General features: G+C 37.9%; 1 protein-coding gene across 1 annotated transcript; it reads left to right on the top strand.

The window, feature by feature from the left end:
* Nucleotides 1-423: 423 nt before the first annotated feature.
* CFAP97D2 (CFAP97 domain containing 2) lies at nt 424-15940 on the top strand. The gene is made up of 5 exons (XM_039349132.1): nt 424-590; nt 4211-4291; nt 7027-7145; nt 8943-9135; nt 14908-15940. Exons 1-5 carry the CDS (start codon nt 498-500, stop codon nt 15061-15063), a joined length of 642 nt encoding a protein of 213 aa, XP_039205066.1. The 5' UTR covers nt 424-497; the 3' UTR covers nt 15064-15940.
* The last annotated feature ends 515 nt before the right edge of the window (nt 15941-16455 follow it).

The raw sequence follows: 16455 nt of genomic DNA, 5'->3' as shown, positions 1-16455 counted from the left end.
AGCCACGCCCACCCAATGGGCCACATCCCGCCAATGGGCCACACCCACCCGGCTCCCGAAATGTATTAGTGGGTTTTGGGTTGCAGTTTGGGCACTCGGTCTCTAAAAGGTTTGCCATCATTGGACTAAGGAGTTAAAGAGTTTTATTTGTGCAAACCCATATTTGTCTACAGTGTTATCAAACGTATTATTATCTGCTTTGCTCCTTTTCCTTAATTTTGGACTGCTAAGCAAGATCGCAGAAATGTACATTCCACTGATCAATATAATCTAAGAGATTGTTTGGAATCTTTGCACTTATTTGTCATTTCCCCCAGTTAGTGTTTAAAGTGCTACCACCACCTATTCAATTTTTGCTACACTGATGCCATGACAACTCTCACATGACCTACTGCAAACACACCACTGTTGTTAGAGCTTTTCTCAAGAAGGTTCCAGCTGATGACTCATACTCCTTGAAGGACTCCAGATTTAGTTATACTTTAGGTTGTTTTAAGATGCATCGAGCCTACCAGCCAATTCTGCCATGTGGCAATAAATACCTTCAGCAGAAGTGGGACAAAGCTACTTATGAAGAGCATAAGAAAAAGGTAATCATAACTTTCTGATAAATAAAGCCCTATGCACAAAGACAAACTTGTTAGAAGAAAATACCTTTGCGGTCTACCAAGGATAGGGTCTGTTAGCTATCTCTTATCTTCCTATTTATAGGTATTCATTGTATGCTGTTCTTATTTCACATTTTAAACCAAATACAATTTCAGTACTCAGAATTTAGGCATAAAACACCTTCCAACTTTAAAATATTCTGGGTAATATTTTTTTTTACCCAAAGTAAAAGTGTAATATTTCCCAAGGTTATGGGTACTTCTTATATTCGTTTTTTGGACATAGTTATTAATTTCCATGATGAAATAGCATCAATGGCATTTATTAATGGACTTTTTCTGCCATGATACTCTCCAAGAAATACAGCATTACATGTCCATAATGGGGGAAAATACATACGTCACATCACTATCCTTTTACAAATAGTCTAATGCAAAAAATCATGTGCTGAAAAGATACAGAATTTTACTATAAATAAATTGATTTTACCTCAATAGCATTATTACAATTAGTATAAACATTTCTAAAGTGCTAATGAATTTGATGTTTGTTTTAAAATTAAGATAATAGGAAATGTATCCTTGAATTTCAATTCAAAGATGTCCTTGATTTCCCATCTTTCTTAAGATGAAAAATAATCCATTGAAATTGATTTCCTTTATTTTTGAAGCTTACAAGTATTAGTAATCATACCACTGGAATAGGTGGCTTATAGAAAATTTAACATTTGCAGAAATACTTTACAGTCCTTTTTCTCGGCAAGTGAGCACATTTACAAATAAGCACTGGAGATCACTTATTTCAGGTATGACATTGGGGACCACAAGCTTAGAGAAAACTTATAATCAATGTGTTGATCTATTATCTTCTGATAAATGTGCTCTTTCATGACACTACAGTCTAATTCATCTTGATTCTACAACATTTAACTATTTGTTTCTTAAGACTGATTACAGTTCTACTTTAGTATTATTCTGTTTTTATTTAGACCTTAAACCTTTTAAGGCAAATGGTAAATAGGCATCCTATAAATATAATGTTTTGGAAGTTTATGTATAAACTTGCTTTATGTCCATAATGAGCTACAAGGTAGAAAATGGTTGTAGGGGACATAAAGGATCTAAGAGGAATAAATAGGTCCAACACTGGAAGTTTTTAAGAAGAGACTGGACAGCCATTTGTCTGAAATGGTGTAGGGTTCCTGCCTGAGCAGGGGGTTGGACTCGATGACCTCCAAGGTCCCTTCCAACTTTATTATTATTATTATTATTATTATTATTATTATTATTATTATTATTATTATTATTATCGATCATCGCACAGTCAGCCAGATGTTCAGACTGGATTTGGCATTTTGTCTACCTATCGAGTCCTTACCCAGGACCTGGGATAGGCAGATGTGGATGTTTGATGGTATTACAGATATCGTCGCAGGATGGAAGCAGTTCCTAATAAGGCGCCTTTTGCAATTGACTAATAGCGAATTTGTCAATGCCAATGGTGTTCAAGTGGTGCTCCAGTTGTTTTGGGATTGCACCCAAGGAGCCTATGACTATTGGTACTACCCTTGCTTGCTTTTGCCACAGTCTTTCTATTTCTATTTGTAGGTCTTTGTATTTTGTTATCTTCTCCAGTTCTTTCTCTTCTATTCTGCTGTCTCCAGGCACTGCCACGTCCACTATCCAGACTTTTTTGTCTTTCTTATCGACAATTGTTAAGTCTGGGGTGTTATGTTGCAGGTGCTTGTCTGTTTGAATTCTGAAGTCCCAGAGCAGTTTAATTTTATCATTTTCTATGACTTTCTCTATTTTATGATCCCACCAGTTTTTGCTTACAGGCAAATGATATTTTTTGCAGATCTTCCAATGCACCATTGTTGCTACTTTGTCATGCCGCTGCTTGTAATCAGTTTGTGCAATCTTCTTGCAACAGCTTACCAAGTGGTCCACTGTTTCTTCAGCTTCTTTGCATAGGCGGCACTTACTGTCTGTTGCTTTATTATTATTATTATTATTATTATTATTATTATAGGTGCTAAATAGGGGCATGTAATAAAGAGTGACCATTATAAATAGAAAAGACTGGGAAATAGAGTAGGCTAGAAATGCGATGATGATGATGATGATGATGATAATGATGAGGGAGAAATTTCATGTATCTAGATGCAACATACACCTCAGTTCAAACTCATTAAGGTTGCAATCCTAGGAGTGCATTAAGAGTCACTAAACATGTAAACATTGGTTGTGGTGGCACAGTAGTTAGAATGCAGTATTGAAAGCTAATTCTCCCACTGCCAGCTGTTCGATTCTCACCGGCTCAAGGTTGATTCAGCCTTTCCCCTTCTGAGATCGTAAAATGACGACCTAGATTGTTGGGGGCAATGTGCTGACTCTGTAAACCACTTAGAGAGGGTTGTAAAGCACTGTGAAGTGGAATATAAGTCTAAGTGTTAATACTAGTGCTATCATGTATAGAGCTGTGTTAGTTATATGTCACTATTCTGAAACTTTTTTCTGTCGGAAAATTTTCCAGAAATAATGAATAAATGTATGAATAAGTGAATATGTAATTTATCTGGGAGTAACTGTATGCTATGTTATATTATATTACTATATTATGTTCAAAGTCCTTGCAATGTTTCAATGCAAGTAATCCTCACTTAACAACCGTAATTGGAACCAGAATTTCTGTCCCTAAGCAATCTGTTTTGTGACTTCATTGTTTAGCAATGGCAATTGCCATCATCAAGCAAGGATTGCATGTTGTTATGTAAGGACCTTCTCGTGACTTCCTGTCTGCCTCCAAAAAGCACACTCAATAGGAAAAAAAAGCAGGAAGTTGCAAGTTCTGGGTATTTGCAAGCAGGCGGTAGGTGAATAAATGGCTGCAGTGGTGCAGTATGAGCATGGCTAGGTGGAGGCTGACTGCTGCCGGGTGTGGGAGACTGTGACTGCTGTGGCACAGCAGAAACCTGAATGGGAAGGGGGGGCTATTATGTGGGTGTGCCAATGGCTGTAGCAGTACCACGTAAGTGCTGCTAATTGAGGGGTGGTTGCTGATGGGTGAAGACAGGAGGATGGGGCTACAGGCACACTATGGAGCCCCAGAATCTTATACTACATAATCAGACTCCTCAAGAGAAAAAGTAGGAACAATTTACAGGAATGACTAGTGACTTTCCATGCCTGCTTCCCCCTTGACTTTGCTTGTGGAAAGCCGGCCATGTGATGATGGTGGGATGCTGCAACCCAACTGACACATGCCCAGGTCATTATCACATGACCACAGGCTGCTGGAATGGCCAGAACTTTAACGACGAGTCCTAAATACCATTTGTTCAGTGATATTGTAACTATGGTCACTGAACTGGTGGTCATTAAGCAAGGAATATCTGTAATCCTGTCACCACTATTAGAATTCTAATTGCAATAGAGAGGTAAAGCTGATAAATCATTGTTGACTAGTAAGAACCAATGGGTTCTACTTCAAGTATGAAGTTTCAGAATTTAAACACCAAGCTAAAAGTAAGAGCCTTATTGATTCATTCATTCCAAGTGAAAATTAAATACAAAAAAGGATTTTTTTTAACCTGCTGTAGATCCTGAGAGCCAAGCCTGTGGTAGATACTTCTGCTCCTCCAACATATGGACATCTTCACTTGAAATTAAGAAAACTTAAGGTATGTTGTGATTTATACTTTGCTGTAGCAATAACAGAGACAAGAGGGTTTAAAAAATCATGAGGAACACTATTATAACAAAAACATTTATGGATTACAATCAAAATATCTTTTTATTCTGTGACTTGTTTTAATTTTTATATTTAGATGTCAGCCTTGCAAGATCTCAATCAGACAAGAAACATATCCAGGAGTATTAGCTATATCTTCAATGCAAGGTTACATTAATACAATCTTGCAAGATTGAAAGTTCTTCCATCTCTCACTTTTACTCTCCTGAAAAGTAGAAAGGTCCCTATTCAGACACTTTTGTAACTTCACCTTCGGACTCAAACAGTAATTTAACAGAATGTTGTATAAGCAAACTACCTTTCAAATCCTTATGACATTTTCTCTTGTCTCCCAAAATCCTACATACCATTATATCAGATAAATGCACTCTTTTATGCCATTTGAAGATATCTTAAAAATATAAATCTAGCAGAAACTATGAGAGGTGGATAAATTTAAGAAGAAATTGTCAAGATACATCTTTTGCTAGTTGATTTGAACAATGCATGGCCTTGTTCTGATCTGGATAAAGCAGGGGTCCCCAACCCCCAGGCCAGGTCTATGACAATTCGCCACGGCCAACTCACCATGGTTCACTTGCCACAGCCTACTTGCCATGGCCAACTTGCTGCGAGACAACTTGCTGTGGGACAAGAGTTACACTAATATAAAGGAAATGGTGGAATAGAATCATTAAAGAAAGGATGCAAAAAGAGGGAAAAAATGAGACGTGAACGACAAAAATTAAAATATTTTTTATTTATTTTAGATAATTGAATTGAATTGTTAAATTGTCCCACAGCGAGTTGTCTCACAGCAAGTTGGCAATGGCAAGTTGTCCCGTGGTGAGTTGGCGGTGATGAGCTGGCCACAGTGAGATGGCCATGGTAAGTTGGCTGTGGTAAGCTGGCTGCAGCTAGTTGGCTGCAGCGAGTTGTCCCATTCCGTCCAGGATGCAGCCCGCTACCAGGTTGTGGAACATTTGGAACAGGGCTGTGCAAGTGGCAGGCAAGCGCACATAGCTCCATTTGCATGAGTGGTGGGTGCTCACAATCGCGTGGGATGCTCCATTTGCACGAGCATCAGACACTCCCAGTTGCATAGGAAGCTCCATTTGTGCATGCACCTGCCACTTGTGTAAATGGAGCTGCACACAGAAGCGCCCACACCTGCTACTTGTGTGGAACCATCCCTCCTTTCCCCCTCCCTCACTGGTCTGCAAATCCGGAAAGGTCGGAGACCCCTGGGATATAGGAATTGACTGCAACTGCACTAGGTGCAAACTACACTGGAGATTATCCATAGTAATTTTCAAATACATATGGCCCTGAACCTCATTTTTTAAAAACACTTCAGGCAACCATGTGATTTGGTTGGTTTTGGCTTGGTGTATAGCATATAGTATGAATCTAGCCATTGTTTGTGAACTGTGCCATTTGGCTTGGTGTGTTCTGTGAAATACACCAAGCAAAATATAGATATGTCATGTGTAAAAGAAATAATGTTGATATAGATAGTGAGTCAGAAAGAAGTACTGGATTTCTAACTTAACCCTAGAACTCAAAATACACTTCACAAAATATTAGCATGATTGAACCTACTCTAAGCAACTATAATTAGGGTTATGGTATAAATAATGAATGCCAAAAATGGTTCATATGTATCATCATGATTTATGTATGCACTGTTTCTCTTGCTCTTACACACTCCAATTGCCTCCTACATTTCTATATTGTACAATAGTTTGGCAAACTATATTGTACTATTTTCTATTCAAAATAAGATGTTTTTGAAACAATATCCAATGTAGGCAAAATAGCATATTGTGGCTAGCCATAAATTTGAAAGTGGAGAAAATGTTATAGCTTGCAAGGGGAAGCAAAGCCTATTAAATCCCCAATTTATTCCATTAATAATTTATTTAGCTACAAAGTGGGAGATAAATCCAAACTAATTCAGAATCCATCTTTTTTGACTCTGTTATTCATAACTAGGAAACAGAGATGACTAATTACTTCCATCACCATTCAACAGTTCAAAACATCTTTTAAATCTTTATGACATTTGCATTCCATTTGAATCGTAGAAACTCCAGACACCTATGTGGATATTCCAAATTTTATGTTGGAGGAAGAATGAGAACAGTAAACCAGCTATCTCTCTCTCTTCTGTGCTCCCTAGGTCAGTAAGACCTGATTCTCTACAGATCCAAATTGTTCCGGGATCTTACACAATGCAAAGTAAATGGAGAAAAACTTTCTTCTCTTGTCACACAACACTAGTATTTAACTAGGGTTTGTCCAAAATTATTGGTAGTAGATGCAAAGAAAATAAAAGAAATGCTTTCTTGGCACAATCTAAAACTGATCTGTGGAATTCAGTTCCATAAAATATGGTCATTTGGCCACTGGTTATAAAGCTTTAAAATATAATAGCAGCAGAACAACAAGTTATTACTGTAAAAAGCGTTACTCTCCCAAAGCTTATTGTTAGCCACATTCTTGAGAATTATCTGTGTTACCAAAATCCAATTTTAATACAATATAAAGTGGGTTTTTTTCAAGAAAGAACAATCCCCTGTATTTATGTGCTATAGGTAACATTAATGGGGATGGGGGACGAAAAATATTAATTGGACATAAGAACATGATCTATTAAAAATATTCTTTTTTTAATGCCTAAAGCTTGATAAGGACCATTTGTCTACAATAGAACGAGATAACCATTTGTTATTAAAGAAGATATCTTACATCATGAAGACTGAAGGAAGAGTAGATAATAAAAATGAATATAAAAGTAAAAGGTAATGTATGGAGTAAAAATTATGAACAATTATCTAGTTGTAATACCTGTAATATTATTCTACCTGGGTCCTTCTGCCTTCCGGCTGTGTCCTCCCCATAGTCCATAGTTACTGGACATGTATACTTTCTGAAAAATGTTATGTGGCTTACAAAATTAAGAGATCACACAGCAATCAGCTCTAAAATAAACATGTTACATTTTTCCAGATTTGACTTCTAATTTCTGCTGCAGCAATTGTTATAACAGTGTAAAAATATGTTAGTGGTTATATCATTTACTTGAGATGTAGAGGACCATTGGTTTGAAGTCCAGCAGTACCTTTAAAAAAAAAATCAATATTTTATTTGCCTGAGCTACAGCTTGCATCATTTCGTCATTTTTGTTGAAGAAGGGTTTCATCCCAACTTCCAAGTAACTTAAATGAATAAGCATTGCAGATGTTGGGAAACTGCCAGCCAGGCTGGTAGGAGAGGTCAAGTAAGGAATTAGCCTTGAGTCCTTGTGCAGCTACAAGAGGCATCTAAGCCTGCTCTCCTCCCCACCTCCCCTAGATCCATGAAACCTTATTTGCTTGTTCCTGAAGAAGGCAAAGAATCTGGGGAGATTCTTGTAATATATGCAGAAGTCAATCAAGTTGCTGACTTAAGCTATTTACAAGTGGCTGTGGTTGCTTGCGCTTTACAGCAGAGGACTTATTACTCCATTTATTTCGTGCCAGGGAAAAAAAGAGAAAGCTTCAGCATTCCACTGGTGCATCTGTGGACCAATAAAAAAGCCCAGCAAAAAAAAAAAAAAAGGATAGTTCAGGGGGGAAAAAAACTAAGTTTTAAACTGGTAACTTTCTGAGTACTGTATTATAACCCCTATGCTATTGAGACACTACTGCAATTGTAACAGTACTATAATTATAGATTAGGAATATTAGGGAGCTAAGTCAGGGAAAATCAAGAAAGACATTCTAATGTTAAAGCTGGTTGCTGTGTACTGTATAGGAGCACAATGGCTCGGTGGTTAAAGATGCTGAGCTTATCAGCTAGAACAGCCCAGGTTCGAAACCCGAGTGCTGCATGGCAGGATGAGCTCCTGTTACTTGCCCCAGCTCCTGACCACTTAGCATTTCAAAAGCATGCAAATGAGAGTAGGTATCACTTCAGTGGGAATATAACAGCATTCCTTATGGCCATATGGCCATAAGAAGGCCAAGAAACAGAGATGAGTACCACTCCTAGAGTCAGATACGACCGGACATGGAAAAGCTTTACCTTTATGTACTATATGCATGTATACACATTTTAATCTTGTAACTTTGCACACTTCATTAATTTTTTGAAAAAGTATATATAAGTATTAAAAATAAGAACTATTTAGGTGATAATTACCAGCCTAATTAAGGTGATACTATATGCTATATACATAATTAGATCAGTTAAAGCTCATTATATTAAAACCTGGGAAGGTGCCTGATGAGTAGTTCAGTTCAATAGCCCAAGAAAAAGGTTTAATATTTGCAGGGGGATTTCAGCTCTTGCCAATTTGCAGTATTTTAGATGCTTTACATTAGAACTTCCATTAGTTATAATGGAAGATAAGCAATAGCATGAGCTACAGCAATATAACAGTAACAGAAGAGAGCCATGATTTCAGTTTAAGTTCTTGACAATTAACTGAAGGTGATTAGTACAGAGCAGTAAGAAGAAATGATTTTCATTTAACATTTTGAAGATGGGACAGAATGCCTTTCACTTTTAATGCTTGAATGATTAATTTATTGCACAGAGCTTCCTTCCCCTTTTAGTTTAAACAGAGAAAAACGAGAGCAAGAATTTTTCAGAATAAACCAAGAAAATTGTGCCATTCTGGAAAGAATTTCAAAGTGTAAATCTTGCTACAGTATGCAGAAATGGAGTGAAGATTGGCGAAAAAATAAAAACTACATGAGTAGTATTACAAGATATCCTCAAAGCTTGTGTGAGTTGCAGGTTCAAAAGGTAATTACTGTTGTGAATTATATACATACCACACCGTTCTGTTGGTCTGTATCTCTAGGCCTTCTGTTGCTAAGCTGTACCTCTTGCAGTTTTTAGGGCAGAAAAAACTTGTGCTAATAAAAGCTGGAAAATTTCATAGTAGTTCCAGTAAGCGTGGAAAACTGAGAGGTGTCAAAACCATAATAGAACTGAAGTATCCTGTCTTGTATATTATTTTTATTTTATTTTATTTTATTTTCAGTATCTGACATTAACAACTTGAATAACATTTGCTAAATCCATGCTTAGTTCAGGTAGTTAGTGGACTGTAATGGCAACTCACTTTGTTTATAAGAGATGGATTTAGAAAATTTTATGAAACATATATTAAAGTATGAATAAGTGGGATACAGAAAGCTGCTAAATGAAATGAATTTAATCTATATAATTACTATTAAATATCAGTGACAAATTCAACTAAGAGAATTCAATGTACAAAGCTTATAACCAGGGATTACATTGGAATGGATTTCATGGGGAAGCCCTTAATCTCTGAATGATGGGATGTTTGGAGCTGGAGGAAGAAATGGATCATCTCTGTGCTCCAAGGAATACCCAGATTAATTTTTCCTGCCTGCAGCATTGATAGATCGATTGTGAGAGTGAATATTTCAACTACCTCTCACTTTATTTTAATAATAAGAAAAATGTGACAGTTACCTATCAGATGCTAAGTTTCATATATATATATATATATATATATATATATATATATATATATATATATATATGTAGGTCTTTGGTTGTTCGGGTTTTCTCCCGCGTAAAATTGGAAGTGTCTTGGCGACGTTTCGACGAAGTCCCATTCGTCATCTTCAGGCTGGTGTTTTCAGCTTCGTGCTTCGAGCAGCAATGTGTGGTCTTAGCTGTTTCTTCCTTTTAACTGCCAGTGGGGGTATGAACTGATTGGGTGGGAGCTTGGCTGTGTTCTGATTGGGTGGAGGTGTGTTCTGATTGGTTAGGGGCGTGGCTGTGCTCTGATTGGCTGGGGGGTTGGCTGTGCTCTGATTGGCTGGGGGGTTGGCTGTGCTCTGATTGGCTGGGGGAGTGTTCTGTTTGGTTGTGCTCAGGTTAGTCTGAGTTGCAGAGGGGTTTAAGATTTTGGGCTGCCTTGCTATTTTTTGGCTTCGCGTTTGTGGTCGTGCCTCATTTTCATGGAGGGTGTCAGTTTGCTTCATGTATGGATTGGAGGGCTTTAAAGTGGCTAATGATGCAGCTCTGGTCTGGCTTCTGGTTTGTGGTCGTGCCTCATCATCGGTGTGGCTTTGGGTTTGCTTTTTGCGTGGATGTGTGGTGGTGACATCCTGTGTGGTTTTTGTGAGTGTGGGTCTGGTATCATTTTTTGTGTTAGGGAGTCGTTTGTCAATAAGGGCGGGTTTCCAAATGGCTGGTAGGCGGGAGGTATCATCTCGCTTGTTCATGCTGTGTGGGCGTTTTTCTATCTCGATGGCTTCTCTGATTATTCTGTTATTAAAATGTTCACTTTTGGCAATGGTTCTGGTATTTTTAAAGTCAATTTCATGTCCTGTGGCTTTAAGGTGTTGGACCAGGGAAGATGTTGGTTCCTCTTTTTTGACTGAGTTCTTATGTTCTTCAATGCGTGCACTTATTCTTCTGTTGGTTTGTCCGATGTATGTGGTGGGACAAGTGGTGCATGGGATTTCGTATACTCCTTGATTTTCTAATTCAATTTTATCTTTGGGGTTTCTAAGGATGGTGGATATTTTTCTGTTTGTGCAGAATGCTGTTTTGATGTTGTGTTTATGGAGGATCTTACTGATTCTGTCTGTGGTGCCTTTTATGTATGGGAGGAGGGCTTTGCCGTTTTCTTGTTCTTCGTCTTGGATTTTAGTGGGGGTTTCTTTTTGGATTAGGTTTGTAATCTTATTTCTTGGAATCCATTGGATGTTAGTACATTGGTGAGAGTGTGTAGTTCGGGTTTTAGGTGTTGTTCGTCAGCTAAGCGTTTTGTTCTGGAGATGAGTGTCTTGGCTACAGAGTTGATCTGTGCTGGGTGGTGGTGTGAGAGAGCGTGCAGATAGCGGTTTGTGTGTGTTTTCTTCTGGTAGATGGTGTGTCCTAGGGAGCCATTGGATTTCTTGTAGACTAAGACATCCAGGAAGGGAAGTTGGTTGTTAGCTTCTGTTTCCATGGTGAACTGTATTTTGGGGTGTAGGCTGTTGAGGTGTGTGAGGAAGTTGTCCAGTTTTTCTTTCCCATGTGGCCAGATTATGAAGGTGTCGTCTACGTATCTGAGCCAGAGTTTGGGTTTGTGATCCGATTTTTCTAGAGCTTGGGTTTCAAAGTGTTCCGCAATGACAGGTGAGAGGGGTGATCCCATGGGTGCTCCTTCTGTTTGTTTGTATTTTTGTCCATTATAGATGAAGTATGTGTTGGATAGGCAGTGGTTGGTCAGATCTAAGATGTGTTTGGGGGGGGTTATATTTGTTTTGGATAGCTGTCAAGGCTTCTTTGATAGGCACTTGGGTGAAGAGGGATATGACATCGAAGCTCACGAGTAGGTCACTGGGCTGTAAGTTTTGTTTCTTTATGATCTCTATAAACTGGAATGAGTTTTTTTAATGGACAAAAATACAAACAAACAGAAGGAGCACCCATGGGATCACCCCTCTCACCTGTCATTGCAAACCTCTACATGGAACACTTTGAAACCCAAGCTCTAGAAAAATCGGATCACAAACCCAAACTCTGGCTCAGATACGTAGACGACACCTTCATAATCTGGCCACATGGGAAAGAAAAACTGGACAACTTCCTCACACACCTCAACAGCCTACACCCCAAAATACAGTTCACCATGGAAACAGAAGCTAACAACCAACTTCCCTTCCTGGATGTCTTAGTCTACAAGAAATCCAATGGCTCCCTAGGACACACCATCTACCAGAAGAAAACACACACAAACCGCTATCTGCACGCTCTCTCACACCACCACCAGCACAGATCAACTCTGTAGCCAAGACACTCATCTCCAGAACAAAACGCTTAGCTGACGAACAACACCTAAAAACCGAACTACACACTCTCACCAATGTACTAACATCCAATGGATTCCAAAGAAATAAGATTACAAACCTAATCCAAAAAGAAACCCCCACTAAAATCCAAGACGAAGAACAAGAAAACGGCAAAGCCCTCCTCCCATACATAAAAGGCACCACAGACAGAATCAGTAAGATCCTCCATAAACACAACATCAAAACAGCATTCTGCACAAACAGAAAAATATCCACCATCCTTATAAACCCCAAAGATAAAATTGAATTAGAAAATCAAGGAGTATACGAAATCCAATGCACCACTTGTCCCACCACATACATCGGACAAACCAACAGAAGAATAAGTGCACGCATTGAAGAACATAAGAACTCAGTCAAAAAAGAGGAACCAACATCTTCCCTGGTCGAACACCTTAAAGCCACAGGACATGAAATTGACTTTAAAAATACCAGAACCATTGCCAAAAGTGAACATTTTAATAACAGAATAATCAGAGAAGCCATCGAGATAGAAAAATGCCCACACAGCATGAACAAGCGAGATGATACCTCCCGCTTACCAGCCATTTGGAAACCCGCCCTTATTGACAAACGACTCCCTAACACAAAAAATGATACCAGACCTACACTCACAAAAACCACACAGGATGTCACCACCACACATCCATGCAAAAAGCAAACCCAAAGCCACACCGATGATGAGGCACGACCACAAACCAGAAGCCAGACCAGAGCTGCATCATTAGCCACTTTAAAGCCCTCCAATCCATACATGAAGCAAACTGACACCCTCCATGAAAATGAGGCACGACCACAAACGCGAAGCCAAAAAATAGCAAGGCAGCCCAAAATCTTAAACCCCTCTGCAACTCAGACTAACCTGAGCACAACCAAACAGAACACTCCCCCAACCAATCAGAGCACAGCCAACCCCCCAGCCAATCAGAGCACAGCCAACCCCCCAGCCAATCAGAGCACAGCCACGCCCCTAACCAATCAGAACACACCTCCACCCAATCAGAACACAGCCAAGCTCCCACCCAATCAGTTCATACCCCCACTGGCAGTTAAAAGGAAGAAACAGCTAAGACCACACATTGCTGCTCGAAGCACGAAGCTGAAAACACCAGCCTGAAGATGACGAATGGGACTTCGTCGAAACGTCGCCAAGACACTTCCAATTTTACGCGGGAGAAAACCCGAACAACCAAAGACCTACATACAAACACCCGCGAAAACCTCAGAAAACAAATACACACACACACACACACACACACACACACACACACACACACACACACATATATACACAGACACATTCATATAATACATAGGCACAAATTTGTCTCATTTGTAGATTTCTTATTTTTTAAGTTTGGATCTTCTTTCAAAGATCAAGGCAACATGCATGTTCTTCTTGATTCTGCCCTTTCAGGCTAGAGTCAGGCCTTCCTGTGCCCTCCCTGGCCCTTCAACTGCCGAACGGTTTTTCTAGCTGCTTGGTCTTTTAGGATTTTAGGCTGCACGTCTTCTCTGTCTTCTCCTTTCTACAATCTGTAAAGGATAATTTTATGTTTTCTAACTCACTAAATGCTAGCAAAGTGGAAACTTTGTGTGGAATGAAATGAAAATGAGGCAGACATTCCTGCTAGAGAAGAGAATGGGGTGGACACTTTCTAAAGCATGAGAAAGAACACCGTAGGTCGGAGAAAAGAAGTAAAGTACCAAATGGAAAAAGGACCAATGAACAAACAATCCTTTCAGTATTGACCATATTTTGTACAGTATGCATACGAAAATAATTGTTGCTTCATGGTATTATTTTTGGTAATCCATAGGTCCTTTTGAGCCTCTCATTAAGGAAACATTTCAAATCAGTTCAAACTGATATAGGCATGGTGTCCAGGTTTGGAATGAATCCACTGACTGGTCATGTGAAGGTCCACACATAGGAACTTGCACATATATACATTTTAGTGTGCTTAAGAGAATAGGACTCCAGTTTTCAAATAGAAAATCAATCAATATTTTTATATAAAATGTTGTCTTTTTTTCTTTCTGTCCAAAATAACATACCGCTAGCACTAAAATTATGCAATCCACTTGCTTTTCCCATCCCTCTAAGGTCAGATTTTATGTACCCAAGTAATACCTAAAATCCTGGTCTGATTTAAAGATCAACAGAAGCAATTCTTAGATGTTGGAAGCATGGAAAGGCACTTTCCTTCAAAAGGATTTTAAGTCTTTTATCTTCATGCAACAAATAGCCTGAAGGAATAAATTTGAAGTTGCAATACTATGTCTGCTTCACATTAATCCAAAATCTCAAAACATTTCTAAAGCATACATTCCTGAGTCAAGGGACAGAAACTTTTGCAAGAAAGCAGAGACAACAATGTAAGTAATTCCCATACCTGTGAATACCAATACATTCAGCTGAATTGTAGTTCAATTAAAATAAATTAAAGAGCATTGGGACAAGGTCTCAACAAGTCTGAGCAACCAGAAAAGGACCAATATTGTCAAATCTTGCAACTGTTATAGTAATAGAATTTGTTATAGTAATAGAATTTGTATTAAAATAATAAAGTTAATTGAGTTAAAATAACTGAGTACTTAACTTTTGCAAAATTTGCAAAGATAGTTGAAAATCCATCTTTCTGTCTTAAGAAAATGAAGCTATATTTAACTACAATCATTTATCATCACACAGGGACAACATAAGAAAATGTATAAAAAAAGACTGAAAGATAACAAATTGAAAGTTGAACATCTGACAGATAAGCAAGAACAAGGAGTAGAACTAATCCACCAAGATAAAGAACTGAGTGAAGATCATCAAGGAGAAAATCCAATAGAAAAGGCTTAATTTCAATTCTTACATTTGTAGTTCAGACAATGGACATTACATGCTTGAGTTCTTGATGTATGGAAACAATTACTGGGAAATTAGTATAGTTATAGACATTAGATATGTCTCAAAGGTGAATAATGTTCACACCAGGTATTAAGTATGAACTTATTATCAAACTAATTAGGCTGGCCATCCTAAGCCACTTTGAAAACTAAATTTCATTTACATTCATGATAATTAACTTACAAGAGCACTACTTAAGGCTGAATATTATGTATGTGATAGCCAGAACCTTCTTTTCTAAAACAAATGTCACAGTGTTAATGAAAAACTAGAACAGAATAGATGGGATGGATGGATGCATGGATGGACAGATATTTAAGGCTAATAATAGAAATCTCTTGTGTGAATTATACACTTGGTATTCTAATATTTTAATTAAGCAATAGCTCCTTAATAAAACAATTTTGATGCTATGTAATATTTTTTTCAGATCTTCTAGTGGCTTTTCTTTAAAAATATTCTGAATTATACTGTCAGAGCTATGGGATTCAGAAATGTGCCATTTTCTGTGCTACTGGCAATGCAATCCAATGCTTTACTTGTGTGAAATATGAATTTTAAAAAAACCTAAACTCATGATGACTTCACAGATATCGTACATCTATGTAGTTTTCTTGATAACAATATAGAATTTTAACTTATAGCCCTGGAATTTTTAGAGGGTTTTTTATTTAAATATTAACTTCACCTTTTCAATATTGTCACCGTCATCTAGCTGGGTTCAGATGATTAAATACATATTGTATTCAATTAAACATACTGTATATACAGTATTTATATTTTTTGTTTTTTTCTGGTTAAATAAAATGAATGCAGATTTAATTACAAAGCAGAGAGTTTCAACTCTGTAAATAATTCTGAATCTACCCCACAGAGTAGTAGTAAAACCATCATGTTATGATAACTTAAGCACTTCTAGGTTTTTAGGGTCTGCATCAGCAGTTAGCATTAAAACCTGGATTCTTTTACTACATTCAAATATGTGTCAACAAATATACATCAATGTACTGATCCCGTTCCTCTAAATACATTTCAGGAGTTTTAGAACATTCCTTGTCTGATTTGTGCAACATGCATAGTGCATTTACATTAATACAATTGTGATAGTGTGCGTTCCTTTATCAGTGCACATTGTAGACATTAGGCAACATGAAATCTCATTACTTTTGTACTTAAATATATTTGATCATTGCCTAGGACAGGGGTAGGCAACCCAAAACACTCAAAGAGCCACTTGGACCCGTTTCCCACCAAAAACAAAACACTGGGAGCTGCAAAACCCTTTTGATATCTAAAATGAAGACAACACTGCATATATCCTTTTTTACCTTTATTATAGGTGTG

Source organism: Crotalus tigris, unplaced genomic scaffold, assembly GCF_016545835.1.
Source record: "Crotalus tigris isolate CLP2741 ecotype Arizona unplaced genomic scaffold, ASM1654583v1 scf7180000018227.753833, whole genome shotgun sequence".
Lineage (NCBI taxonomy): Eukaryota > Metazoa > Chordata > Lepidosauria > Squamata > Viperidae > Crotalus > Crotalus tigris.
The sequence above is the reverse complement of the archived record's forward strand: the minus strand, read 5'-3'. Positions and strand labels throughout refer to the sequence as shown.